The sequence below is a fragment of the Chionomys nivalis genome, chromosome 19, assembly GCF_950005125.1.
Source record: "Chionomys nivalis chromosome 19, mChiNiv1.1, whole genome shotgun sequence".
Lineage (NCBI taxonomy): Eukaryota > Metazoa > Chordata > Mammalia > Rodentia > Cricetidae > Chionomys > Chionomys nivalis.
The window spans coordinates 55,097,740-55,123,999 of NC_080104.1; the positions used below are offsets into that span (position 1 = coordinate 55,097,740).

General features: G+C 53.1%; 1 protein-coding gene across 3 annotated transcripts; it reads left to right on the forward strand.

The window, feature by feature from the left end:
• Nucleotides 1-16,316: 16,316 nt before the first annotated feature.
• Nucleotides 16,317-25,326, forward strand: Pofut2 (protein O-fucosyltransferase 2). 3 transcript variants are annotated; one of them, XM_057752006.1, is made up of 9 exons: nucleotides 16,317-16,479; nucleotides 16,995-17,245; nucleotides 18,907-19,051; nucleotides 19,751-19,861; nucleotides 20,469-20,535; nucleotides 21,280-21,405; nucleotides 22,285-22,465; nucleotides 22,559-22,682; nucleotides 24,323-24,619. In XM_057752006.1, the coding sequence occupies exons 1-9, from the start codon at nucleotides 16,349-16,351 to the stop codon at nucleotides 24,474-24,476; spliced, it is 1,290 nt and encodes a 429-aa protein (XP_057607989.1). In that variant the 5' UTR covers nucleotides 16,317-16,348; the 3' UTR covers nucleotides 24,477-24,619. The 3 variants fall into 3 exon arrangements, with proteins under 3 accessions (XP_057607989.1, XP_057607991.1, XP_057607988.1); XM_057752008.1 differs by lacking the exon at nucleotides 24,323-24,619 and adding an exon at nucleotides 24,092-24,161; XM_057752005.1 differs by lacking the exon at nucleotides 22,559-22,682 and having other exon boundaries at nucleotides 24,323-25,326.
• The last annotated feature ends 934 nt before the right edge of the window (nucleotides 25,327-26,260 follow it).

The window sequence follows — 26,260 nt, forward strand, 5'->3', positions numbered from 1 at the left end:
AGTAACCACTAATCCCCAAGGACTTGGTGAGAGTCATCCTTCATGTGTAGATCTACCTGAGGGAGGACACTCTAAGAACGTTCTGCCCATGAGGCTCGAACCCTGAAGTTCTGAGTGTGGCTCACCTCTAACCTCTGACACAAGTCCTGCGTTCTTCCCCAGTAGACCAAAGAGAGGGTCTCACGCAACGCTGTCACACAGGGCAGAGGTGTGTGGGGTTCAGAGTGAACAAGGCAGGATTCTCAGTTGTAGGCTGGTTGGAGGCAGAGTCCCTGAAACAGAGGCCTGCACATTGCTCCTAAATACTTCAGGGTGAGGGGCAGCTCCTGACTGCCCCTGGACACCAGGGTGTAGGCTCTCAACTCCGCCCTACCGGATCACCTATCTTGTAAGGTAACCAGTTGACATAGACAATGGGCCTTGGAATAAAAGCTGTAATGGATTACTGTGTAAACGCCTTCGTTTAGCTTCTGGCCTTCTTCAGGGTTCGAGTCTCATGGGCAGAACATCCTTAGGGTGACCAGGCTCAGGAGCAAACCATTCCAGCTGCATGGGTTTCCCAGGGGCCTAGCCATTAGCCTCCCTGAAGTTTCAGCTTGCTCCACCCTCCAGAAATTGGAGCTTCCTGCCCTGATCAAGACCCTGTGTCCATAGCAGACCAGCAGCTGATGGACATCTATTTATTTTGGCCAAAAGGGTTTTTTCGGGAAATGAGAAGTGGACAAAGTTGTTTAGTCTCCCATCCTGCTGCTGGCTCTGGGAAAGGCCAGGGTGCCCAACTATGAATTGGGGTCAGTGGGCTGTGAGAAGGAAGCCTCTGTCCCCAGAGCCACTCACTGAGCTCTGAAGACATGCCTTCTTCCTCCTTTACTTTGGGAAGGACCCAGAACTCAGATGTCCAGATGATCTCTGTCATCTGCACGCTGACGTGGCTAAACATGGCCCTCCCTTACCTGGCCATCTCCACGCTGCTGGCTGCCCCCAGCAAACTTATGCTCATATTGTCATTTGGCTTATGACCCAGTTGACTTTTCTCCCCCCTGCCATGGTGATAAATACCATGATAAGAGCAATGAAGAGAGAAAGGGTTTGTTCTGCCCACCCTTCAAGGGTGCAAACCATCATGGCGGAAGTCATGGCATCAGGAGCTAGAGCAGCTGATCACATCCACAGTCAGGAAGCAGAGTGTGATGGTGGCTGATTCTCAGCTCCCTTTATCCGTGTGTGCAGTCCAGGGTCCCAGCCAGGGAATAGTGCCACCCACAACTGGCAGGCCTTCCCAGTTCAATGAACGTAATTCCCCTACCAGCATGCCCAGAGGTCCGTCTCTAGGTGGTTCTAGATTCTATCAAGTTGAGAGTTTACACAAATCATTTCAGCCTGTAATGTCCCCTCCTCTCCTTCACCTGAAGACATGTAGAGAGTGCCTGCCCGTGGGCACACACGAGGAGAACTGTGTGAGCATGTCAATGGACACAAGGCTGTAGGTATGTGCATACGTGGGTGCCGACTGTGCATGTGTGCAGATGTATGTATGTGCACACACAAGTTCCTAGAGAATGGCCATCACCCAGGCCTGTGCCTCATGGGCATCTGGTCCTACCCTCATCCAAGACCAGCTCCTCCCATCCCTGTCACTCCTTACAGGCCTAGCACACTGGGAGTGTCTTAACTGACCACTCAGAGTGGCCTTGAGGAAGAGAAAGGGTTGGTTCTGGTGTCCTGGGGCTGTCACGAAAAAGTGTCACACTGTGGAGGGAGGTCTTCAAGGTTCTTAGCTTTGGTCTACGTGCCAGGCCTGCGTTCTGCTGTCACAGGCTATATCTATCCACCCTTTCCACAGCCCAGAAGGTCCTGTAGTTCACTATTGGGTTCATGCCACTCTAAGTTCTGCCTTTTAGGTCATGTGAAATCTTGGTGCGATTTCTTCTGGTCTCCTTTACAAGAACACAGTGGTGTCAACATAGGTATTGCTTGAACAGAACCAGCAATCCATCCCCAGAGCCTCACCAATCACATCTACAAAGCCCCTCTTACGGAGGGTCCCAAGTGGATCTTTGAGAATGCACACAGGTACGAAGGGACCCGGCCTTTTCAGCCGCACATCTGAGCACGGAGACGTTCTCCTCTCCTCACAGGCAAGCATAGAGAGCTAGAGAGGGCTGTTGAGATCTGTAAGGAACCTTGGCTAGAGCCAGTACCCACAGACATCAGAGACACGGGAATAGAGACCAGCCATCCCCTGCTCACTGGGAGCCTAGATTCCTTCAAACCTCCCAACCATAGTGAGCCATGGGCCAGCAGGTATCGTTGGCTCTGCCTTCTGAGCGTCGGTCTGCTGAATGCCATCCCTGAGAACACAGGTCCACTTCATGTTGCAGACAATCAGAAGCGTGATTTTGCAATTCTCCAGTGTTTACAGTGGTGTGTTTCCATTGCCTCGGCACACTGTAAACACTCGGGACCCGGCTCTCAGCTGCGTAATTGTGGTTTTGGAGTACAGTTCCAACAACACTCTCCCGGAGCCACAAGGTCCATGATGCTGGCGACCCATGTGCAGCCCCCGCTTCGCTGTTCTCGTTCTGCTGGGGGCGTACCTCTTATTGGGCCTCTAAAGCGTTACAGACATCTCCTTAGGGAGAAGGAGCTGAGTTGGCCAAAGAGTGGCTATGAAGAGGGGCAGGCAGCTCCTCAAGTCACATTCATGTCAAATCTCGGTTCTCCCTGATACGGCAGCTCTCAGGGGCTGTCCGTCCATGTGCATATGAGCAAATATTATCGGAGATGGATTTGCAATCCGAGAATTCCATACACAGCATTTCCGTGTGTTTCTAAAGTGTTTGTGGGAGCTCACATATGTGCCTGGAAACTTTGTGCATGCATTTGTGTGTTACTGGAGTATGTGTGTTGGTACATTCGTGTTATATATATATATATATATACATGTGTGTGCTCGTGAACTCTGCCCATATTTCTTTTGTCTCCTTCACCCATCAACCTCCTAAGGCCAGCCCTGCCTGTCCCCAGTGGAAGTCAGTGAAGGCCAAGGCTGTGGGTCCTGGCACAATGGCCAGTCTTAGGCTACTGGCATGTGAGGGCTGCCTGTTCCTAAACCCAACTCAGCGGCTCGTCTGGCAAGGCCTCTCCAGTCCAGACGCTTCCCCTGCAGTGAATGTCAAATGTCAAAAGCAGCCTGAGGGACATGGTTCCCACATTTCCTCATGGCCGAGACCAGGCTCTAGGGCACGTGATGGGTGAGCACAATGGCCCTTTGTATACATGGGCATCTGTAGTTGCAGCCCAAGGAACACGAATGGGCTGTCTGGCTGCCTGGCTGCCCCTGAGGACAGGGCTTTCCCCCTTGCTCCCTCCGTGCCCAAAGCATATCCTGCCAATCCCCTGCGCTTTGTCTTGGACTGTTGGGGGCAGGGGACACTGCCTGCAGCGGAGGCTACTCTCCTAATAGAACAGCTTCAGGCCAACATATTCTTAAATAGAATAATTGCAATGACTGCTCAGAGTCACTGGAACAATCAGAAGTGGGTCATAGGGGCCAGTGCTGGCTGAGCTGAGCCCCAGGCCGGAGAGGGGCAGAAGCAACTGCAGAGCAGCAGGGCCCTGAGCCTCTGTGGCCTCTGAGGATGGTGGCCTGGGTTCCACCTGGTCCAGAAAAGCCTTTCCCTGCAGGTGCCCTGAGACTCTGTGAAGTAGGAGGCTCCTTCGTCACCCAAAAATATTGCCCCTCACCCCTCCTTCCTAAGGGGTCCCCTCTCCATGAGAGAGACTTTGCCTTTGTTTTAGGGAACCCCCCCCCCGATCATCCCACATAGTCAGGGAGTCCAGTGGGTAAGGCTAACAGAAATTGGAAAAAAAAAAGTGTGGCTTGCAGGGATGCTGTATCCAGGGTGAAACCTAAGGCCCTGAGATAGGTGCATTGGAGCTATGAGCACGTGTATTGGTTACCTTTTTCCGTTCTGTGACAAATACAGGCTAAGGCACACTTTAAGGGAAGAAAGGTTTATTTTGTCTCAGTCCATCAGAGCAGAAACGCATGGTGGTGGCCCCTACCTCCTCAGGGGCAGGAGCTTGCAGCATGCATCGTTCCTCACATTTCAGTGGGTTTGGAAGCAGAAGGCTAAACCCAGAGAGGGCAAGGCTAGAGCCCTGAGACCCCACGCAGGGAGCCACTTCCACAGCTCGGCTCCACTTTCTAGAGGCCCCACAATCCCAGATAACATCATCTGCTGCGGAACAAGCATTCAGAACATGAGCCCATGGGGGGCACTGCACACCCAATAGCAGGTGAGCAAACCTTTGGGAGCTGGGGCTAGAGGTGAGGCTGGCAGAGGAGGGAAGTTGCAGTGAGTCCCCAAGGCTGGTTCTGCGTCAGCTTTAAAATCAGCTAGGTCAGCTGGGCACTCACCTTTTATCTAAGCACTCAGGAGGAAGAGGCAGGTGGATCTCTGAGGCCAGCCTGGTCTACCTAGCAAATTCCAGGACCATCAGGGTTACACAGAGAAACCCTGTCTCAAAAAAACCACAAATAAATAATAAATAAATACATAAGTAAATATGAAATGAATCAATGAATTAATTAAGTAAGTCAGTCAGTCAGCCAGGTATCATGGAAGAAATCTTATTACCAGAAATGGATGAGGCTCAAGGTACCACCACGCTGAAGCAGATCCCTCTAGCTGTGACATCAGAGATACGATCCTTGTCTGATAAATTGTAGTGGGACAGGCCTGGGACAGACAGTCCTCTCCCCAAAGGAAGGAACAGGTAAGAAAGGAGTTGCAGGTCCCAAGTAAGCCCGAACCCAGTAGACCCAACTCCATGGGATCCGAAGACCGCCACATACTGAAGACTCCTAGACCTGCAGTCTGACTGACTCCATGGCGGCTGAGGCAGTGTAAGCTGTAGCCCTTACTGGTTGGTGTTTCGTGTCTGAGGCACTCACAGGCTGGCATTGCACACTGATGGGTCTTTAGATCTGGGATCTCTGAGTGGGGGGTGAGGTCTGCCCATCGCTCCCCTAAGCATTGCCCCAGTGGGGCTTATGTAGGACCCTTCCCTAGGCCCCAGGGCTTCACACTCTCCACATGGAAACGGCTGCACCCACACAGCTCTTGGGTCCCATGAACCTGCTAAGCTGGCCTTATCTGGACACTGTGGACACTGCACACTTTGAGTGCCCAGGAGAACCCTGCAGCTGATCCTGTGCATGAATACATCAAGGGGCGGTGACCATCAGAGCTGTCTCCTGCCCCGTCTCACAGGTATGGTGGTCACCTTGCACACACCTGCCGCTGCTTGAACATCCTTACTTACAGAGAGCCCAACTCTCTCAGCCTCCCCTTCCTCAGACATTGGCTGCTTCGACTTCTCTGAAGCTGAGCAACCGCAGACTTTTCCAAAAGCTTGGGGACCCCAGGATTAGTGAAAACCAGGTTGACCCCAGGTCTGGACCTCCATAGGCCCTAAACACCTCCATGGTGGAGGTGGGGTTGTCTCCTGAAGTGGGAAGAAACACAAAGTACTGCGGAGTTGGAACTGTCCAATACAGCTACGCAGAGACCAAATGACATTGGCACGGGCGGTGATTGTACCTATGACCTCTAAGCCTTTCCCTCTGTCTGTCCCTGGTGATGCGCAGCAGGCTGGGCAGGGACCCCTCCTGTACCACGTGAGGCAGGATGCTGGAGGCTGAACCCGTGCCAGGTGCTGAGTAGGACAACAGCTGATTCACCTCTGGCCAGGCCCCAGATGAGAGACATCTGGGGAATGGTCCAGGCTTACAAGAGCAGAAAGAAGAGTCATGAGCCCTAAGAGCTCTGGGCTCAGCTTCTCCACACGCCCACTTCCTCTGCTTAGAGCCATAGCTGCTTTCCCTCCAGGCTGGCCAGTGGGGACCACTCTTGGGGTAGAGATTGTCCCTGAGGCTGAGGAGGTGACAGTTTTCTGTAAAGGGCTGGCATGCTCCTTCTGAAGGAGGGGTGGTTCAAGGGACTGCCTCTGTGATGGCAGAGAAGGACCAGGGAGAGGCACAGGAGGCAAAGAGACTGGCAAAAGGCAAAGGGGTGTAGTGGGTGACTCTCTGGGACCAGGACCAGCCCTTGGGTGACCAGATGAGAGAGGACAGGGTCTGATCATAACTGACGGGATGTCGGGCCGCTGCCCTGACCCACGTGGATGAGATACAGGGAGTGGGAGGGCAGTGGAGGTGTTGGAGCAGGGCAGCTCCGGGCACTGGTCAGCCCCGGCCACTTGCCTGGTGTTTGCTAAGCTCCGAGTCTCTCTCTTGCCCGGGGCTCCTGGCTTCTGGAGTCCAAGATGGAAAGCTGCAGCCTGTGGGCCTTGTCGGCTCAGTGATGGATTGACATTCCATCCCTGGGAACTGTGTGTGGCTCCCGGAACCCCAGCTGTGGGAAATCTCTCCCAGCCCTGGCGCCGTAGTGCAGAGAGAGGGTATGGGGGCTACACTGCTCTATGGCTCAAACTCCCAGCAGGCCCTTCTGGGCACATGGGCACAGACCTCTACCCTATAAGGAGGTATCATTTGGAGCCACCTTCCTGAGCAGTGCTTGCCCACGCGCTGAGGGAGACACACAGGGACTGGAAATGAAGAAAGAGGCACCGAGGGGCAGAGCAGCATCGGAGGCCTCAGATTGCGTTTCTCTCCCCTCTCTGGCTGTTTGCCTCTAAACTTCAGAACACTCTAGCCCAGGTCCTCGAGTTCACAACTTTCTGTTGCCCTAGAGGCACAGACATGGCAACCCTACAGGACTGTCAGCCTCGACACGCTGCTATAATCTCGGTGTGTCGGTAGTCCACATTTAACATAGTCCACCGTGTTGTGAGCTGGTATTCTGTGTTCTTACCTTGGAGTTTTGGTTCTAAACACTTAGAAAATATTGCCCATATGAGACAATCTCATGCTAAGGTCGCTTTGAGGCCAGAAATACACACACACACACACACACACACACACACGCATATACACAAAACTTTAAATATATATAACTTTACATTTTCTTTTAAAATTATTTGTATTGTGTATAAGGTGGGTGATATATGTATTCTCATACATGTGTGCAGGTGTATGTATATGCATGTGTGAAGGCAAGACACACACATACATGCACGTGCATATATATGTGTGTGTGCCTAATATACTAGTTATGGATGTGGGACCCATGAGCGTGGCCAAAGTCCACGGTTAGCCTCAGCTCTACTGTGTTCCCTGGAAGATTTGGTGACATCCATCCAGGCTGAGTCCTAAAAGCACTATGGCTAACCACCAATGGCAGCAAAGGCTGATCCTTTCCCATGAACCTCAGGGGGATGTTGGGCCCATCTAGTGCTCACTGCTGAGGACTCCTTTACAGAGAGGCCTCTGTGCAGCTACATCACTAGCTCAGCCCTAGAGGGACCACATCCTCTTGAACGCCAGGGACCAGAGCTGCTGGCTCAGTCTAGCACTCGGGGGAAGAATAAACTTGTTTGTAGTTTCACATATCAGGGAAAGCTGAGTAAAGAAATTAACAACAAGACAGAAATAGGTCAGGCAGTGGTGGTGGATGCCTTTAACCCCAGCACTCGGATCTCTGTGAGTTCAAGACCAGCCTGGTCTACAGAGCGAGTTCCAGGACAGAGCTAAACAGTGAAAACGTTTCAAAAAACTAACCAACCAGGAATAGGAAAGCTGTCTGTCTAATGTTGGGGGGGGGGGGTGGAGAAAACCGTCAGAGCTCTACCCTTAGAAGGATGCCAGGTCGCAAGGTTTTGCATGCAATGTATCTAACTCCTGGGAATGTCTATTGTGGAGACAACATGACCAGCATGAAAGTAAGAATCATGCCAAAGACCTAAGTAAGAAGCAAGATGGAACCACTTCTGAAGACCCCGCAGCATCTCAAAGTCTACGTCCCAGTCATCCCCAAGGGCCAACACAGTAATAACAACTCATGGGAGGACAGGTTTTGAAACTCCATAACTGATCTAGATGGGAGGGGAAGGTGGAGGTTTGCAGAGAACACGTAAAGGGCAGCTGGGACTTGCTGTGCGATTGCTGTCCTGCGTCACCAGGCAGGAGACCGCAGAGGCCTGTGGGTAAGGACTGAGGTGCAGCACCATGCAAGCGCACAGCAGCTCCTCTGTGCACTGAAGATGGCACGTGATGGCACTGTCAAGAGGACCTAGAGGGACAAGGGTAGACTAGGAAAGTGGTCGTGGGCTCCCCAAGACGGCTGCTTCTTGTTCCTGGAACACATCTGGAGGAAAAGCTTCATCAGGAAGGCATGGGGGTAGGTATCTAAACAGGAAAGCAGGGCAAAGGGGAGGGCCCAGGGGTCCTATAAAAGACATCCAGCCATAGGCATCTCCCATCCCTAACATAGGAAGCAGATACTCTCTCCTTCTCTGTGGCTTGTTCTCGTCTTTTCCAGTTGTTCAATTCTTTGTTCATGAGAACGAACCCTTTAAAGGTACTTGGGTGGGAGGGGCAGCAAAGATATGGTTCAATTGGTAGAGCGTCTGCCTAGCACGCACAAGGCCCTGGGGTCAATCTCCAGTACCACATAAACCAGGTGTGGTGGCATACCCCTGAAATCCCAGCACTTCAGAGGTAGAGGTAGGAATCACAAATTCAAAGTCATCCTCAGCTATAGAAAAAGTTGGAGGCCAGCTTGGGATACATGAGACACTGTCTGAAACAAACAAAAAACAGTTTCCCAACAAATGTTGTGACATTGGCTGTACTTAAAAAAACATTAAAATCCACTTCACACCGCCTGAGAGTAAATGAAGGGCATTTTCTGGCCCATGGGAATCTAACACACACACACACACACACACACACACACACACACACACACACACACACACACACCATGAACAGGTCTACATTCTGGGTGGGAAGAAGCTGCTGCTGAGGCTAGAAGCTGGCCATGTTTATGAGATCCAGGGACCACAGGGGCATGACCATCCTTTCCATTGGCTTAGACTTGTACTGGTCCAGCATCAGCAGATGACATCAGGTCAGATCCACCTGGCACAGAATGGTCTCTGAGCCGACCCCTGCCGTGGTTAAGGTTTCAAAACCAGGTGGACAGCTCACTTCTGGACACAAGTTCTTGGAGCCACACCCTGCCATGGCCAGCCCCTGCTGTGTTAGTCCTGTGGCTCCTGCAGAGGGCTCCACAGCACCTGCCCAGACCACAGACAAACACAGCATCCCTCCATCCAGTCTGTTTCATGGTCAGCTCTGTAAGGTTGGGAAGTTGATGCTGACATGATATTGCGATCCCAGTGGACAAACGCAAAGCCCAGTCCTTCAGGGTCCCCAGCCAGGCAGGCATTAAAGTTGGCTACAGCCAGTGTAAGCTTGAGTGTTGGCCAAGGAAATATCTGGGCACAGTGGGAGATGGATGTCTTCCTATGTCTGTGTTACCCTGCGATATTCTTCAGGCTACGTCTAAAGTCCATCCCTTCTCCACTCTCCAACCTTTCAGAGAGAGGAACTCAGCCTGCTGCTCCAGGCTCTGTAGTCCTTGCTAGACCTGCAGCCTACAGCTATGGAGCCCCCGGGGTTGCATGCAACTGTGATCCTAAAGTGGAGCTATAGGTCCCTTATGAATCAGAAAAGCTCTGCTATTCCTCGTTCTGGGGAAGTCCTGCCTCCTCCCACCCTGCCTGACTGTATCTCTCGACATTGCCATTGAGAGGGAGAAGACAGTCCTTGAGCCCAGTCCTCCAAACACAGCAAGCAGCTTGTTTAAATAAAGCAATTTACGCACTTTGTGACATTTGCCTATGTTTGGATCCCAGATAGTCCTGTGGGGTAGATTCTCACAGCCCTGAGCCACTCCAACCTTCCCTAGGAAAATGTTCTCCACACACTAGCTCCTGGAGAGTAGCCACGGGAAGGCTAGATTTCCTCTGTGGGGGAACACTCTCTCTAAGCTTGCTCCAGCTGTGCTGAGACAGAGGCCCTCAGGATAAGGGGGAGCCCCGAGTGCAGGGGAACCCCTGGATTCATGGGCATAACTGCTAATAATAGTCCAGCCTTCCAGGACCTAACTTGCAGCACAAGACCCACATCCCACGCTACCTTGGCCACCCCTGCCCACTCTGAAGGAACCCCATGCACGGTGACATCTTGGGCTTCCATGGGCACCTCCTCAGCTGCAGAGCAGGCTGGGCCATCTCTGAGGGCTCCCTTGGCAGGCAGTCCCAAGCTCCTTTGAGAAACCCTTCTGAGCATGGCCTGTAGCCATAGATACAAAAACCGGAACTCCCTGCCCTGTTGGTGACTCACAAAGCGGTCACCTCCCAGCACATTTCCAGGGACAAAGCCAGGATTTTATTGCCAGGGAGTTATGATGAGTGAGGGGGTGGAATTCCACATGAAGGCCCCAAACTTCAACTCGTGGATCCTGGTAACCGACTCGATAAACAGAAAAGCAGAGTTGGTACGTGCGTGTCCATGCCCCCAGACACCAGTTCCCAACATCTGGACTCCTGGTCTGTGGCCAGTCCATTGCTTCCCGCATCAGCCTGGGGAAGTTTCCCTGTCTCCCACGGGCAAGAGCTCAACCCTTACCTGCTTCATAACTGTGCTGTGGTCTCTAAAAGTGTTACAAGGAAGTTTCTAAGATGCCTCCCCACCCCTCTGCCCTCACCTCCTTGTGGTTGGTCTTGGGTGGCTACCAATTTGACCCCTACTGTATACCTCTCAACCCATTCATACATATAGTCCCTCCTGGGGGCCTGTGCACATGACTTCAACATGGTAACATTCCCACATGTCTGTCCCTGAGCACGGCAGGCAGCTAGCCTCTTTTTGTGTCTTTTCCCATTTGTCCTGACTGGAGTCCTACGTCCCCACCTCCACCCCTATCCCTCTACTATGGAGCCCCAGCCTCCACAGGGGTCAGACTGTTCCAGAAGAGGACCTTGTTGCTTCTGGGGGCAGCTGTAGGACCTGTTCCTATGTGTTCCCCACCTGGGTGCTCAGATCTCTCAGGGGTGGGGACACAGGGTGCTTACCCTGACACTTCTGATGTCTGCAGGAGACAGATGAAGCCTGGAGTCCCAAGGGGCGTGCAAAACTTTGGGCATTTCTAAGTGTGGCCCTGTGACCGACCTACAAGATGTACTTGCCTAGGCTGAGAGAGTGGGACGTCCCTACCTCTCTTAGTTCTGTCTTTATGGGAAACCTGAGAGGTCAGGCACCAGTTGTATGGAGGGCCAAGGCTTGCTCTTAGGGTTCTCTAGAGACAAGACTTGGGTGGCCTAGACCCCTTTTACCGAGTTGAATTCTGGACTCAGCCATGGTCTGACCACCCACTCTTCCCATGGTGCCAGTAAGGCCCACAAGTATTTCCCTACTCTGCTTGAATAGCAGCCGAAGCTTCCAGAGAAGGGCTCTCTTGCCCTCTTGTGGTCGCAGAGCTGAGGTGAGGTAATGAGCTCCCGGCTCTCCAGGCATCCAGAGGTTACCTTCACCAGAGGTTACTGCAGACAGGGATAAAAGGAACCTCTTCTAGTTAGTTATTCCTTCCCGGGACACGCTTGCTCACTCGCTCTCGCTCTCTCCTCTCTCTCGCTCTCCTCTCTCTCTCTCTCTCTCTCTCTCTCTCTCTCTCTCTCTCTCTCTCTCTCTCTCTCTCTCTCTTTCTTCCTTCCCTCCTTCCTTCCTTTCTTTTTTTTAGGGTGTGGAGGGTTTAGGTGGGTTCTGTTTTGTTTGAGACAGGGTCTCATGTATCCCAGGCTGGCCTGTAACTCATTGTACAGTCAAGGGTGACCTTGACTTTCTGATCCTCCTGCCTCAATCTCCAAAGTGCCAGGGTTACATACATGTTCCACTATGCCAGGGATCTGCTGCAAGCCCTGGGATGGAACCCAGACCTCAAGGGTGTTTGTTCAGTTGAGATGATCTCTAGTCCCCCCACAATGGGGGTAAGGACTAGATACGAAACCTTCAAGGTTCACACATGAAATATCTAGTCTACAGCATGAAAGGGGACGCTCCTCCTCACTTGACCTTCATCTAAGGCACGAAGCATGTGTGAGAAAAATGCAGAAAAGGGAGAGACACGAATGAGACCGACAGATTGACGGGTGCTATCTAAGTGTCCTATGGGTATGTAACTGGGGAGGAAGGAGTTTATTTGGCTCACACTTCCATGTCACTAGTCATCATCGATGGAAGTCAGGACAGGAACCTGGAGGGAGACGATGCAGAGGCTATGGAGGGGTGCTGCTTACTGGCTTGGTCCTCATGGCTTGCTCTGCCTGCTTTCTTATAGAACCTAGGACCACCAGCCCAGGGATGGCACCACCTACATTGGGCCAGACCCACCCCCATCAACCACTAAATAATAAAATGCTTCGCGAGCCAGCACAGGCCTATGACCCAAGGCTTTTTGAAGTCCTTCCTCGGCTCACCAGCCAGTATCAGGAGTGTCTTCTCTTTTCTTAATAAGTTTTTTTATTATTATTATTTGTTTCTAACCATGTGTCCCTAGTGGAATCCTTTGCCTTGGGCAATAAGAGTTTGGAATGGGCTGACCTCTGAGTTCAGACTCATGACCTGTTACTAAGCAGACTAAACCTGCTTTTGCTTTTCCTCACCTCTTTTCCAAATGCCAGCCAAAAGCATAAGCATGCTTGCCCTAAAACCCTGTACCCCCTTCATCTCCCTCTCTAGCCCCAACCCCCTTCCCAGCATGCAGAGGCTTGCCAACCTTCCAGAAAGCACAGCTTTCTCTCCTCCTCTTTCCCTCCCCCTCCTCAGGCAGCTGCCAATATGTTCAGTTTACCCACCCTGTTATTTTCCTCTCAAACTCCAATAAAATCATTCTCAAGTTCCTTCCAGGTTCATTTTAAATCATGTATCTGTGAGGCTAAAAATTCAAAAGAGGATCTCATTTCCCTTGCATCAACTGGACTTTTTGTCTTAATGAAAACTCAATTTCTCAAGGGCATATTAATCCAGGGGGCACAATAATCAACTCCCCAAGGCAAAGGAGACTGGGAGCAGAGAGAGAGGAGATGGAGGCACACACCAACACGGAGAGCCTCTACACACCTCCTTTGTTCTGGGAAGACACAGGCACAGGAACATGAATGGACTCAGGCCTGTTGGTGGTGACGTGAGGCCCGTGGTCTCCAGGCTGTAGGTACAAGGGCTATTTTTCACAAGAGATCCCAAGAGCCACCCACTGCAAGGGTTGAAGATTCCACTGTGAATGAGAATGGCCCTCAGGTGGAACCAGTGAGCCAGGATCCCCAGGGTTAGAGGCAGAGCCATTGCCACTCTGTTCTGCTTACATATTGTGGTCAGGCTCGCGCCACACCTTGGTTTGGGGGCACTTTTGTGGCTCTCAAGAAAGATTGCCTTCCATGTGGGTCATTCCCCACACACCAGTGCCAGGCTGTAGGAAAGTGTATCCCACAGCCCCAGTGTGAGTCATTCCCCACACACTGGTTCAGGCTGCAGGAGAGTGTGTCCCACAGCTTCAACTCAGATCTTTAGAGCAGTGTTTGTCCTCAGACTGACTGCCCCTCTGTAGCGAGCAAGCCCAGGAAGGAGAGCCTTGGAGTGGAGCCATTTATTACTGGTAGCTAGGGTTTGGGGATTTCCAGGTTCCGGCCTCTCAGGTTAGGAACTGAAATAAAAGTCCACATCAGTTTACAAAATTAACAAGAAAAGCATTTAAAGCAAAATGAAGTCCATGCATTTAAATCCACTGTGTCTCAGTTACTTTTCTTTTGCTGTGCTAAGACACTATGAACAAGGAAACGCATGAAAGAAAGAGTTCGTGTGGGGCTAATGGTTTGATCCCATGACTTCCATGGCAGAGGAGTGTGGGAGCAGGCAGGAAGGCATGGTGCAGAAGCAGTAGTTGAGAGCTAGAGCCAACTTGAATGGCACAGGCTTTTGAAACTTCAAAGCCCCCTCCTCCGCCCCGTGACACACCTTCTTCAACAAGGCCACACCTCCTAATCCCTCACAGTTCCACCAACTGTGGACCAAGTATTAAAATACATGAGCCTATGGGGTTCATTCTCATTCAAAACACCACGGTTAGAAACTGCTGGCTGCAGAGTTGGGGGTTGGTCGTTGACAGAAACTTATCCTATGGTTCAGCGTGGGATGTGTGTGTCGCTAGATGCCTGTGGAGTTCTGCAGTTGATAGGTGTGTCGTTTGGAGAGCAATGTACATGAACAGGTGGACTGCCAAGCAAGAAATCCTTACAAGAAATGGGCTGTGCATAACCCCAACAGAACACCAAGCACTACCTGGCCCATTTACTAAACTATTTCCTATGCTTGCCCACCTCAGAACCACTTTAGAAGCTACGTGAACGACTCTAAGGCAAACATCCTCCCCTGTCTTTGGGTGCGCTTATGTCCTTTCTCCCAACTCGCTACACAAAGGTCTGGCATTCTGTCTGGGAGAGAAACGCTAATTCTTAAAGGGTTGAACAAGAGGTACCTCAGCCACAGAGGAGGTTCAGCCTGTAGTCCTACAATTAACCTCCAGCAATCCAGCAGTGTAAAGGGCCATGCAGGAGAGTCCTGGGGTGCCGAGAGTTCCTGTCAGGTCTACAGCTGCTTTTCAACACTGTCTAAGCCAAGAAGCTAGTGGCAGCTGGGGAAGCTGCCCCTTGTGTAAATGTACATATGTCCATGTTTCCAGGGTAAATGCAAGGACGGACGGATAGACAGACTGCTGGTGTGGTCTAAGTTTCGTGAAAAGCTGTAGGACTCCCAGCACCTCCTCAGTGTCTTGACCCAGAAGCAGATACCTTGACCACTCTGGACGGGCCAGCTGCGGCATTCTCTGCCAGCTTGGACTCGAGCTACAGCCAAACACTGAAAGAAACTTGCTCTGATCCACACGAAGTCCACAGTCGCCCCCTCTCTTCCCCCAGCCCCCAAACCCCAGGAAGACTGTCCTATACTCCACCCTCTCTGCCTTGGGAGAATGCTGCAGGCTCCTGAACGGATGACTCCATTGATGCTCAGCATCAACACTTGGCACTCCCTTTTGGGATGATCCCGGGAAATCTGCACACACACCCACACTACCTCCCCTACTGCAGCTCTGGGGGCAACTCCAGCTAGGGTCAGCCAGGACAGAACAGAAACTGTCAAGCTGATTCCAGACTGGTATATACCACTTTCTACTCCTTTCAAGTTTGTGGGAGTCCGTTGTCCCCCAGCTTCATCTAGGGCTATCTCCCAAGCTTATCATTGATGTCACTTCTCCAAGATCTAAGGACTTGAACAAGCCTTCCATGTCCACGTGTGTATACTCTCTCTCTCTCTCTTTGGTTTTTCGAGACAGGGTCTCTCTGTAGCTTTGGAGCCTGTCCCAGAACTAGCTCTTGTAGACCAGGCTGGCCTCAAACTCACAGAGATCCACCTGCCTCTGCTTCCCAAGTGTTGAGATTAAAGGCATTCGCCTCCACCGCCCGGCACTCTCTCTTTTTGCATTGGGTCATCTATATCTTTTTGAGGCACTCCAGAACTTTAAAGATCTTTCTATGGCTGGACACAAGCCCTCTATTAGGTAATTATTGTATTCTGAATGTTTTTTCCCAGTCTCTGTGTTTTCATTTTCCTACCCCTGCCTTTCAAAGTTTAGGATTTACTTTCCGATGAAGCTCAACTTATCACACTTGGTTCTGGATACTTCTACGGGGAGGCAGCTTAAACAGCAAAGCCACAGAGTCACTCAACGGAGGAACAGGCATTTCCAGCAAAGTTCAGAGGGGTCACCTCACTACGTCCGTCACGTCCTCCGACCCCAAAGTTGATCCGCAGAACGGGGCGTGCTCTCGGGTCTGGAGTCTGTCCCCTCTCCTGGAGGCCAGTTACTTGGTCCTCTTTGCCTCGAAGGGTCGCTCACCTAGCGTCCTGCCGAACCAGTGCCTACGGCCAGCTCCGCCCACACCCGGTATAAAGGGACCGTACAATACCAGCGGACTGGAATGCCTGGCATCGTGCAGTTCAGTAGGTACCGGGTGAGACCCAAGAGAGCTCCCCCTGCTCTCGTGCCATCCTGTGCACCGAGAGATACCGACCCTGCCACTCCACCAGGCCGCCACACTGCAGCTCTGCGAGCGCGGGAAGACCGCAGCCAACGGGAAGCACCGCCCCAGGCCACACCCTCCCCCGGACTACGTGAGGCGCGTGCGCGTAGTGGGCCGCTCCGCGTTGCCGTAGCTACTAGAGACGCGCTCCGCAGGGCAAACCCGCTCGCTTCCGGAGTGGGGGTGTGGGGGTGTGAGTGGGAGGGAGCACGGTAGCCGGAAGTGCGTGGCCGCCGGGGCCATGGCGGCGCTCAGCGTCGTCTGCCTGCTGCTGGCCGTGGCATTCTGGCGGCCAGTCTCGGCTTCAGGAGAGGAGTTCTGGCCTGGCCAGTCGGCGGCGGACATCCTGTCGGGGGCGGCGTCCCGCAGGCGGTAAGTGTGTCCACGCCATGCCGGGCGGGGCATCTGGGACGGGGTCAGCAGTGGAGCGGGGGCCAGCGGGGCCGGGGCTGCGCGCGCGGACTGGACGGGTGAAGCTTGTACGGCGAAGGTCGTCCTGGCCTTGGTAAGGATCATAGCTGCTCCCGAGAGATCTCTACCAGAAGGTCCAGGAGCAAAGGTGGAACCCGGCTCTGGCCACGCTGGCTGGCCCAGTGTCGGCTCGGCTCAGGCGCCCTGTCCCGAGGCCCATCTTGAGCCCCAGCGGTAGGACAGAAGTTACTGTGTGCTTCCTCCGCTGCTGGTATTCCCCAGACTGGAGAGCAAACCAGAGGTCCGGTGCAGGTAAAGCCAGTGACGGTGTAAGTGAAGCCTGCCCGGGTTGGTTTGGTTAGAGCCTGAAGTTTTAGAATCTACATCGCTATTAGACTTTCTCAAATATCGTTGTGTACTGTGGAGTTTTTCCATCGGCCTCCCAACTCAAGGCTTGTGTTTTGCTCCCTGCTCAGGTACCTTCTGTATGATGTCAACCCCCCAGAAGGCTTCAATCTCCGCAGGGATGTCTATATCCGAGTTGCATCGCTGCTGAAGACGCTGCTGAAGACCGAGGAATGGGTGCTTGTCCTGCCCCCGTGGGGCCGTCTGTATCACTGGCAGAGCCCCGACATCCATCAGGTCCGGATTCCCTGGTCCGAGTTTTTCGATCTTCCGAGTCTCAATAAAAACATCCCCGTCATTGAGTATGAGCAGTTCATTGCAGGTGAGGCAGGCATCAGACTGGGGGGCTTTTCTGATGCGATGTCAGGCGTCCTGGCTCAGTCTTGCGGGCACTTCCCACTTAGCCAGGCTGTAGTGCCTCCTCAGTGGTTTCTCTAGGGAAGCAGGGCAGAACCGCCATGGCAGGTGTGGTCAGAGTGCTGATGAGGAAGCAGCAGGAAGACCATCTTAAATGAGCATACCCACCGTGGTGGGGAGGGGGCTGTGTAGAGGCCTCTTGCTTGACTTCACCCCCTTCCACCTTTTGAGAGGTGTCGAACTTTCCTGGGTAGAGAGGTGTTTAGAGTTGACTGTGGCTTTGGTTGGAAGACAAATCCTTTCTTCTGCTGGAGGCTCCAGGAAGGAAGGGGTTCATTTAGAGCCTGGCTGGTACCAGTGGTGTACATTAAATCTTTATTCCCCCGTGACCTCTGCCCCCTGCTCAGAACTGCCTCAGGAGGATATCTTTCCAGGACGTGGTTCTCTCCCCACATCTCATCACTCTCGAACATGTTCTGATGATAGTCAGTCCTGGGAACACAGGAACACAAGCCGTATTTTTTTCTTACTTTTTCTTGCAGGCTGAAGATGCAGACTCAGTAAATGCATGCTTAGAATATGTCTTTTCCTAGCCCAGCTCCCAAACTTGCTTGTGGGTCCAGGAAAACAAGAACTGGGCTTGGGTTTTTAGGATGTCAGACTCAGCTAAGATAGCCTGACCTTTGCCTCAGTCTCGGGTGCCTGGAGAAGCTGCCGGTGCCTCTCTGTGGGGGTAAGGCCAGTGGATTGCTCCCTGTGGAAAAGGTATAGTCATGGCACCTGGAGGCATAGGGCTGATTCTCCTTGCTGCCACCGAACCTCCCTCCCTCCAGCTTGAGTAGGTCTGGGGAAGCCCACAGGGAAGATGGTGCCTGTGCCTGTGCCCTGGGCGTGGGACTGCCAGGACAAAGCTGTGCTGGGGCCAGCCCAGCTTTTGTTGTACAATCAACATTGGGGAGCCACTTTAGCTTGGGCCTCGGGTCCATCCGCCGTAGGCAGGCCTCATGTAGGGTGATTGTGAAGACCTAGAGACTGCCTTTTTGTGACTTGCCATAACTGGGCTTGTCTTCTAGACAAACGCTCATTGGTACTTTGGATCTGGCAGGTGGTTCTGGTAAAATGACGGTGGTAATGGGGTAAAGGGAATGCAAACCTTGCTGGGACTCTGCTCACTGGGGCTAATGATGAAGCAGATGTATGATAGGACATACTGGGGGCCTTGAGGGGTCAGCACATGCTGGGGGCGCAGTGCACAGCAACAACAGGGGGAGGGTGAAGGTAGGCCTGCTCCAGTGGGGACTGAGAGAGGTCAAGGAGACCTCAGTGAGTTCCCTTCTGTCCTCCTCGCCCATGTGCTCATGCCATTGACCTCGCTGTCTGTTTTGGAAGTTTTCTCAAGCCTTTGAGGACTAAGGAAGCCTTCCATAAATCACGAAAGTTGTCCATACGAGGCACACAGCTACCCACGCAGCTGTGCTCTCTGTTGTGTGGCACGCTCTCTGGGGTCCTGTTGTGTGGCGCGTTCTCTGGGGTCCCTGTCGTGTGGCATGCTCTCTGGGGTCCCTGTCATGTGGCGCGTTCTCTGGGGTCCCTGTCGTGTGGCATGCTCTCTGGGGTCTCTTTCAGAGTCTGGTGGGCCCTTCATCGACCAGGTATACGTCCTGCAAGGTTACGCTGAGGGCTGGAAGGAGGGCACCTGGGAGGAGAAGGTGGACGAGCGGCCCTGCATCGACCCTCTGCTCTACTCACAGGACAAGCATGAATATTACAGGTACCACTGTGGCTACAGGCCCCATAAGGTTCACCGAGACTGTCCCGAGGCCACCCCTGAGCCCTGGTACATCCTGGTGTAGCTCACCTCGTACTGTTAGTCCTTAGAGCGCCTCTCTGAGATACCCTCACCTTTTTTACTTTGTTTTTTTGAGGTACTGGGGTTGAACCCTGTCCTTGCTAAGCAGGCTCTCAATCACTTGAGCTACGACTCCCCCATTCTGTGTTCAAAGACAGGTGATGGCGTGTCTGGTGGAGGTCTTTGACTTTCGCTCTTCCTGTCCTAGCCTCCAAAGTACTGAACATATAGTCATGCACCATGCCCAGCTCCCCTCACCTTTTATGTCCACTTGAGCATGGCATGGAAATGGTGATCTTAGCCCCAACATTCTGCCTGTCACTTAGCACCCTCTGTGCGTGACCTACAGGAGTCCTCTTGGAAGAAGAGTTATTTGGAGAACCTGGCTGGCTGAACCGTGACTCCTGTCACCTCCTCCTCCCCTGCCTGTCTCCTGTCAGTGACTGGGAAATGTTGAGTTTTGTGGGTTCTCTTAGTTCTTATGTGAACCCTGTTTTCCATAGTGCTAGCCTGTGAGCCTTAGAGCAAGGGGGCAGTGTCAGCGGGACTGCAGTCCGGCATGGGCATGCACGCCCCTCGTCTGTTCCTGGGCTGACAGTCGGGCTGGGCTCTGTCTTCCAGAGGCTGGTTTTGGGGCTATGAAGAAACACGGGGCCTCAATGTCTCCTGCCTGTCTGTACAGGGCTCCGCTTCCATCGTCGCGCCTGTACTTCTAAAGAACACTTCAGCACGGTAAGTGCCGGGGACTTTCACTGTGACGGCTTTGTCCATCACCATCCTGACACCTCACTAGGCCCCTCCCTGCACCCCAGCAGTCAGTGGAGTGCCCACTTCCACAGCAGGGGGACTAGACTTGGGGTGGGGTGGGCCGTGGGAGGAGTCTGTGTCCTGGAAGAAGACTCTTAGAGAGACCCCAGCCCGGGGTTGTCTGTGCTCTGTCACCGTAGGTTGAGAGCAGAGTCTGCACTATCCCAAACACCTTGTTCAGTAAATCACCTTATCCTTACACTGTCGTCCGCCTCCTGTGCCCTGAGAGGCCGCTGTGGCCGCTGGAGGCAGGATGCACTCGTGGCTTCCTTTTGCATTCGTCTTTGGGGGTGCCACGAGGATAATAGGCTGACTGAGAGTGTGTATGGGAGGCTGTGAAGAGGTGACGGTATGGCCATTGGAGGTGCACAGCTCCAGGGCTTGGCTAGATGCTCCAAAGGAGGGTCCCCAACAGACTTGCACTGTTGGGGCCCAAGGCTTTCCCGTGTGGTGTTCTTGGAAAGTGCAGGTATAAACATTTGAACTCTCAGAATCATTGAAATCTTCATTTTTCATTCTTACTTAACTGCAGGTCTGTGATGTTGGACCGAGCCGAAAACCTGCTTCACGACCACTATGGAGGCAGAGAGTACTGGGACGTGAGTACCTCCCAGCGGCCTCAGCGTGTGTTCAGTTCTGAAAACCTAACCGTCAGCAGCAACTTTCAGTCTTGCCGCTTGAAACCATGGGCTGTGCCCAGTGGGCCTTCTCCACCCCACAGAGAGAGTCTGCTTTCACTGCAGGGCCTGCTGTGGTGTGGAGTGACTCGCGGTCAGGGCCAGCCTCGAGGGCTCTATTGAGCACTGCTCTGTGCCATAGACATAGGGGTCTTGCCATGGGTGCCATGGGTGACATGCAGCCCCTGACGTGTCCTCTCCACACTGCGCGTGGCTGCACTTGTGCCTCTTCTCCTTTGGTTGGGAAAGGGGACATTGTGTGCAGCGAGTCCTAACACCACGAGCCATTTCTGCTTGGAGGGGAGCGGTATAGCCAGGGTATTGTGAGGACACTGGCCGGCTGAGCAGGTGTCAGGCCGGGAGCAGCCACCCTGCTCCTCTGAAGCGTGTGGTTTGCAGCAGGACACAGTCATCCAGTTCCGTTCAGTTTAAGAAAAATGCAGCCTGAATCAGGCAAAGGGTAAAGCTAGGAGCTGGGCGGACCCGGAGCCGTTGCTGGCCAAGGGCAAATGGTGCAGGCAGCAAGAAGCACAAAATGACCCAGCTGGGAGGGCTAGGAGCCTTGCCAATGGCAGCCTGTGGAAAGGAGGGGGCAGGAGGTAGATAGTGAAGCTGGGACTGCTCATTCATCTGAAGGCCTGGTGATACTCGGCCTTGTTCGTGCAGACCCGGCGCAGCATGGTGTTTGCAAAGCACTTGCGGGCCGTGGGGGACGAGTTCCGGAGCCAGCACCTCAACTCCACAGATGCTGCTGACAAGATGACCCTGGAGGAAGACTGGACGCGGATGAAGGTAGCTGGGCCGCCCCTGGCTGAGAGGAACTAGGGATGGGCTCAGCTCTTAAGCTACCATGTCTGTCCTGTGGCGATTTTGTTCCAGACAGGAGTGGCACGCTGGGGGTCAAGCTCCTCTGAGTCCTTGAGTTAGGGACATGACTCATACAGACGTCTCTGTATTGAAGTGGGGACATTTTTGTTAACATAAAATCGGATTTTTTTTTTGGCAGTCTGCAGATTGTGCCCAGCATGGTGGCATATACCTATGACCCCAGTCTTCAGAGGCAGAAGCAGGAAGGCTATGGGAACCGGGCCAGTCTGGCTCTATAGAGAAACTGTTTCAAAAATAAAAATATTTTTAAAATAAGGAAAAGAAGGAAGTGGGTGGGTGGGGGCTGGGGGGTCCTTAAGCAGAAGCAGGCATTGAAAGATAAATCATCAGCATTTCTCGTGGCCTCTGCCCTAGAGCCCCTTCAGCCCTCGGGTCATGCATTGTCCTTGTGTGTGTGCTTCCCCACAAAGCTGGGGTTCCGGTGTCATCTTTCCCTTCAGCTGGCATTGTTGGGACCTCCTCTGTGTCACTGGCTGTTAGGACCTCACTGTTCCTGATGGTCTCTGGGTGTTCTATGGTTGGATGGCCTTGCCTAGAAGAAAGTTTTAAATAGCTTTTCTTTTTTCATTTTTTTCTGGTGGTTCATCTATGATTTTTATGTCACTCAGAGAAAGTATTTGTGATGATTGATTCCCCTTCATGTCAAGATGTTGCTTTCCCCCAGGGGAATCTGTGTGAGACTCAGGCTGGAGGGATACTTTCGAGGACATGTTTGTCCCTCTGTTTCCCAGGACACCCAGGGGAGCTCTCCCCATAATTTCCCCACCTCCCTGTCTTCTGTAGGTCAAACTGGGCTCAGCACTCGGCGGCCCCTACCTCGGAGTCCACCTGAGGAGAAAGGACTTCATCTGGGGCCACAGGGAGGACGTGCCCAGCCTGGAGGGTGCCGTGAAGAAGATCCGCAGCCTCATGAAGGCTCACCAGCTGGACAGGGTGTTCGTGGCCACAGACGCCATCAGGAAGGGTAGGCAGTTCTCCCCCTGGTTGGGTGCTGGGCAGGTGCAGGCGTTCGCTGTGCCCCTCCTGGAGGGTCAGCAGCCTCTCCTTCGCCTCGCAGAGCAGGAAGAACTGAGGAAGCTGCTACCGGAAATGGTGAGGTTTGAGCCCACGTGGGAGGAGCTGGAGCTGTACAAGGATGGAGGCGTGGCCATCATCGACCAGTGGATCTGTGCTCACGCCAGGTGCCTGTCCACCTGCTGCAGAGGGGGCGGGGCTCTCGCTCACGCCAGGTGCCTGTCCACCATGTTACAGAGGGGGCTCTTGCTTGCCCTAGTTCTCGGCAGCTGAGCAGGTGGCTGTGGCCGTCCACCTTCTCCGGCCCTGTTTGGCTCCATTGCTCTCTAAATGGTAGCACCCTGCCCAGTGTCTCCTTGGGCTGTTGGGAACAGTGGGTCTGGACCCTTCGGGTCTGTCATGCGCACACTCTCCATGGTGTACGCCCAGACCTCTTCTGCTTCTGTCTGCCCCAGAGACATACCCTGCCAAGGCCGCCTGGCCTCCTTGGTTTGTTTGTGCCGCTGAAGCAACACAGGTCTGCCTGAGACCAAAGGCTTCTGTAGCCATGCTCTGGGAGCCCTTGAGAGCTGCTGGCCTTGCAGCTCTCTTCTGTGCGTCAGCGGTGGGCACTCGGGGTGGGCTCAGGTTGGAGTGTCCCGAGTAGAACAGGAAGCAAGGCAGAATTTGTGCCTTTCCTTGTGGCTCCGGATGCAGAGGTCTAGAAGGCTGGTGTGTGTCTTTCCTTATGGGTCCAGATGCAGAGGTCTAGAAGGCTGGTGTGTGCCCACCTTGCCCCACTGCTTTGCTCTCTGTGAATGTTGTTTTTCTGCTGTGTTCTGGCCTCTGCGGTTCCCGCTGCCACTATCAGGCAGGTGAGAGTCTGTGTGTGTCCATTGCAGACATGCTGAGCCATCCTGTATCTTCCCTATTATCTATGGTCCTATATCTATTAGTACTCTCTGAGGAGGCTCTGAGCTTGCACTTTTTTTCTCTCTGCCTGGGGTTCTGCCCAGGATCCACTAGACACAAGCGGTGTCTCGGGAACTGACTGCAGTTCCCAGGTCAGAGGGGACTTCACACAGCTGACTGTAGCTGCCTCTGTCATCAGCACAGCCCACCCCATACTTGTCTCCACAGGCAGTGTGTACCTAAGGTCCCAGAGTTCCAGGACAGTCATGTACTGTAGCACTCCGGAGCTTCTCTTGGATCAGTTGGTCACTAGGTGCCAGAAGGCCAGGGCCCAGGGGTCAGGACTGGCCGCATCTCTCTGTCACTCCAGGAATCTGAAGGACCCTGGAAAAGGGCTTCCTTAGCTAAGATAGCAGCTTAGTAGATAGTCCCTGCCGCTGCCAGTGTGTCAAGATGGATGCAGAGTCCTTGGTGGTGGTGTTTAGTCAGGTGGAGGTCTGGCATTTGTAGTGGAGAGAAGAAGTGTCTGCAAGGCAGTGGGTGCTAAAGCGTGGGATGACCGATGCAGGTGCCAGTGCAGAGGGTGTCAGCCTCTGGGTATGTGTGTGTCTAATAAATGCATTGTTTGGTGTGTGTGTGTAATAAATTCATTGCTGGTCCCAGGTAACCTCTCATTACTCTGCAGGTTTTTTATTGGCACCTCAGCCTGTGTGTACGCATGTATGTGCATGTGTGTCTAATCTATTGCTCTGTGTGTGTGTAATAAATCCATTGCTGGTCCCCCCTCTTGTTACTCCGTAGGTTTTTTATTGGCACCTCAACCTGTGTGTACGCATGTATGTGCATGTGTGTCTAATCTATTGCTCTGTGTGTGTGTAATAAATTCATTGCTGGTCCCCCTCTTATTACTCCGTAGGTTTTTTATTGGCACCTCGGTTTCCACATTTTCTTTTCGGATTCATGAAGAGAGAGAGATCTTGGGGTTGGACCCCAAGACGACATACAACCGGTTTTGTGGAGACCAGGAGAAAGCGTGTGAGCAGCCCACACACTGGAAGATTGCATACTGAGGGCCACCTACCTACCACCTGCCAGTCACTCGGTCACAAGGTCCCAGAGCCTGTGTTCCTTTGTGTTCATGGGCCAACATCTGCCTGTCTAGACCCTGCCACCTTCAGGACTCACAAACGTGTCTTCCGTCGGGACTCGAGAACCATATCCTCATCACGGATGTCACGTGTGCTAGTCCAGAAACGTGAGGAGTAAATGCCAGCCCTGACAGGCCTTCCAGCCACTTTCCTGAGCAAGTTAAGGGTGGCCAGCGAGTGGCAACCCTCAGGTGTGGATGCTAGCTCCTGAGATGTGGGATAACTCTGTCTACTGAGGTGGTCTCACGCGTGTCCCGTGTGAGCAGATGCCAAGTTTTCGCCTCACCCTCCACCTGTGTGCTGCCCAGCTAATTTCCCTGAAGTGGACGGGCTCAGGTACCGTTTTCACGGGGAAGTGGGAACCTCAGGACAGCCCACGAATTGCCAGTGACTCCCTCACCTCACATGGGTCCCCAGGCTTTGCACCCTGCTGAGAAGTAGAATTGAGGTGACAAATGACCTTCAGAAGGCCCCGTCTGAGACACACCACTGCTTTATGAAACCCTTCCCAAGGCCTCACGCTGCACCACAGGCGCGGAGTCGGCACAGCCTTGGCCAGGGCACCCCAGGTCCTTGACCTGGTGACACCTCTTCCCCAGTGCTGTGCACTGAGCAGAACCCACTCAGCTCCTGCCCAGGCCTCCGTCCCAGCACCGAGGTAGACCCTGAGCACAGACAAGGTCCTGTGGTTCACTCGGCTGACCAGTAGAATCATGTATTTATTGTTTCCCATTTGTACATCCAAGTGTATTAATAAACTACTTTTTCAAGAAAGCCGTAATCATAGAAATGGTGCCTTTTAGGAGCTGAGCCATGTAGACTGCAACTGTGCCCTTTTGGGAGAATGAGGGCCCGTGCCTCCTCACGGTGTTCAGCACAGACCCTTGTCGGATCTGCAGAAGGCAAACTTGCCAGGTGTGTAGGACAGAGCAGCGTGTCACAGAGCCTGGCATTATTCCTGGCCCTGGGGACCAGCAATATCTTGTCACTGTCCACTGGTTCTCGTTGTTGGAGTGTCTGGTAGACTGGGGGAAAGCGTTCTCCAACTATAGACAATCTGGAGATCCCATCTGGACTCCAAGGGGTGGCAGTATGGCCTTTGTGCTTTCTAAACGAATGGCTAGTTCATCTGATGGCAGCAGTGGCATCTGCAGCAAGGAAGACCTGGTGCCAAGACATAGCCTCCCGCTCTACAGTGACAGCCAGTGACAAGAAGTTAGGGGCACAAGATGGGGCAGTGGAGTGATGTGCTGGGCCAGGTCATCTCAGGATGGTGGTACCATTGTAGCAAGGATCTAAGCCATGTCCCTCCAATGAAGAGCAACTAAGAGCCTCCTGGCCTGCATGAAACACGAGTGTATCAGTTGTTTTAAGCAAAGAAGTGGTCTCTGAGCAGTGCCTGGTGCTGTGGGCAGCAGCATCTCTGGGCAAAGCTGGGCAAGCTACCAGGCTACTGGTAGCTTGACTGGTTGCTGTGATAGACATTTTTTGCCACAGGAATATCAGCCTGCAGCTCAGTTCCATACAAAGTTAGGTTGCAGTTTACCCAGAACAGGGACAGCTCTTAAACAAGTTCAACAGAAGACCTAGGAGCCAGTTACGTCCAAGAGAACCCAGGGGCCGGAAGTCCACAGCTAAGAACGGATGCGGTCATTTGGGTCAGTGCTGTTTTATAGGGTTTGGGGACACTGACAATTGCAACTCGG

What these genes read in the sequence shown, in the direction of transcription:
- Pofut2 (XM_057752005.1), top strand. Translation starts at nt 16,349, where the DNA reads ATGGCGGCGCTCAGCGTCGTCTGCCTGCTGCTGGCCGTGGCATTCTGG. An exon ending in GGGGCGGCGTCCCGCAGGCG is followed by an intron (nt 16,480 to 16,994) that starts GTAAGTGTGTCC and finishes CTCCCTGCTCAG; the next exon opens with GTACCTTCTGTATGATGTCA. An exon ending in GAGGCAGAGAGTACTGGGAC is followed by an intron (nt 20,536 to 21,279) that starts GTGAGTACCTCC and finishes TTGTTCGTGCAG; the next exon opens with ACCCGGCGCAGCATGGTGTT.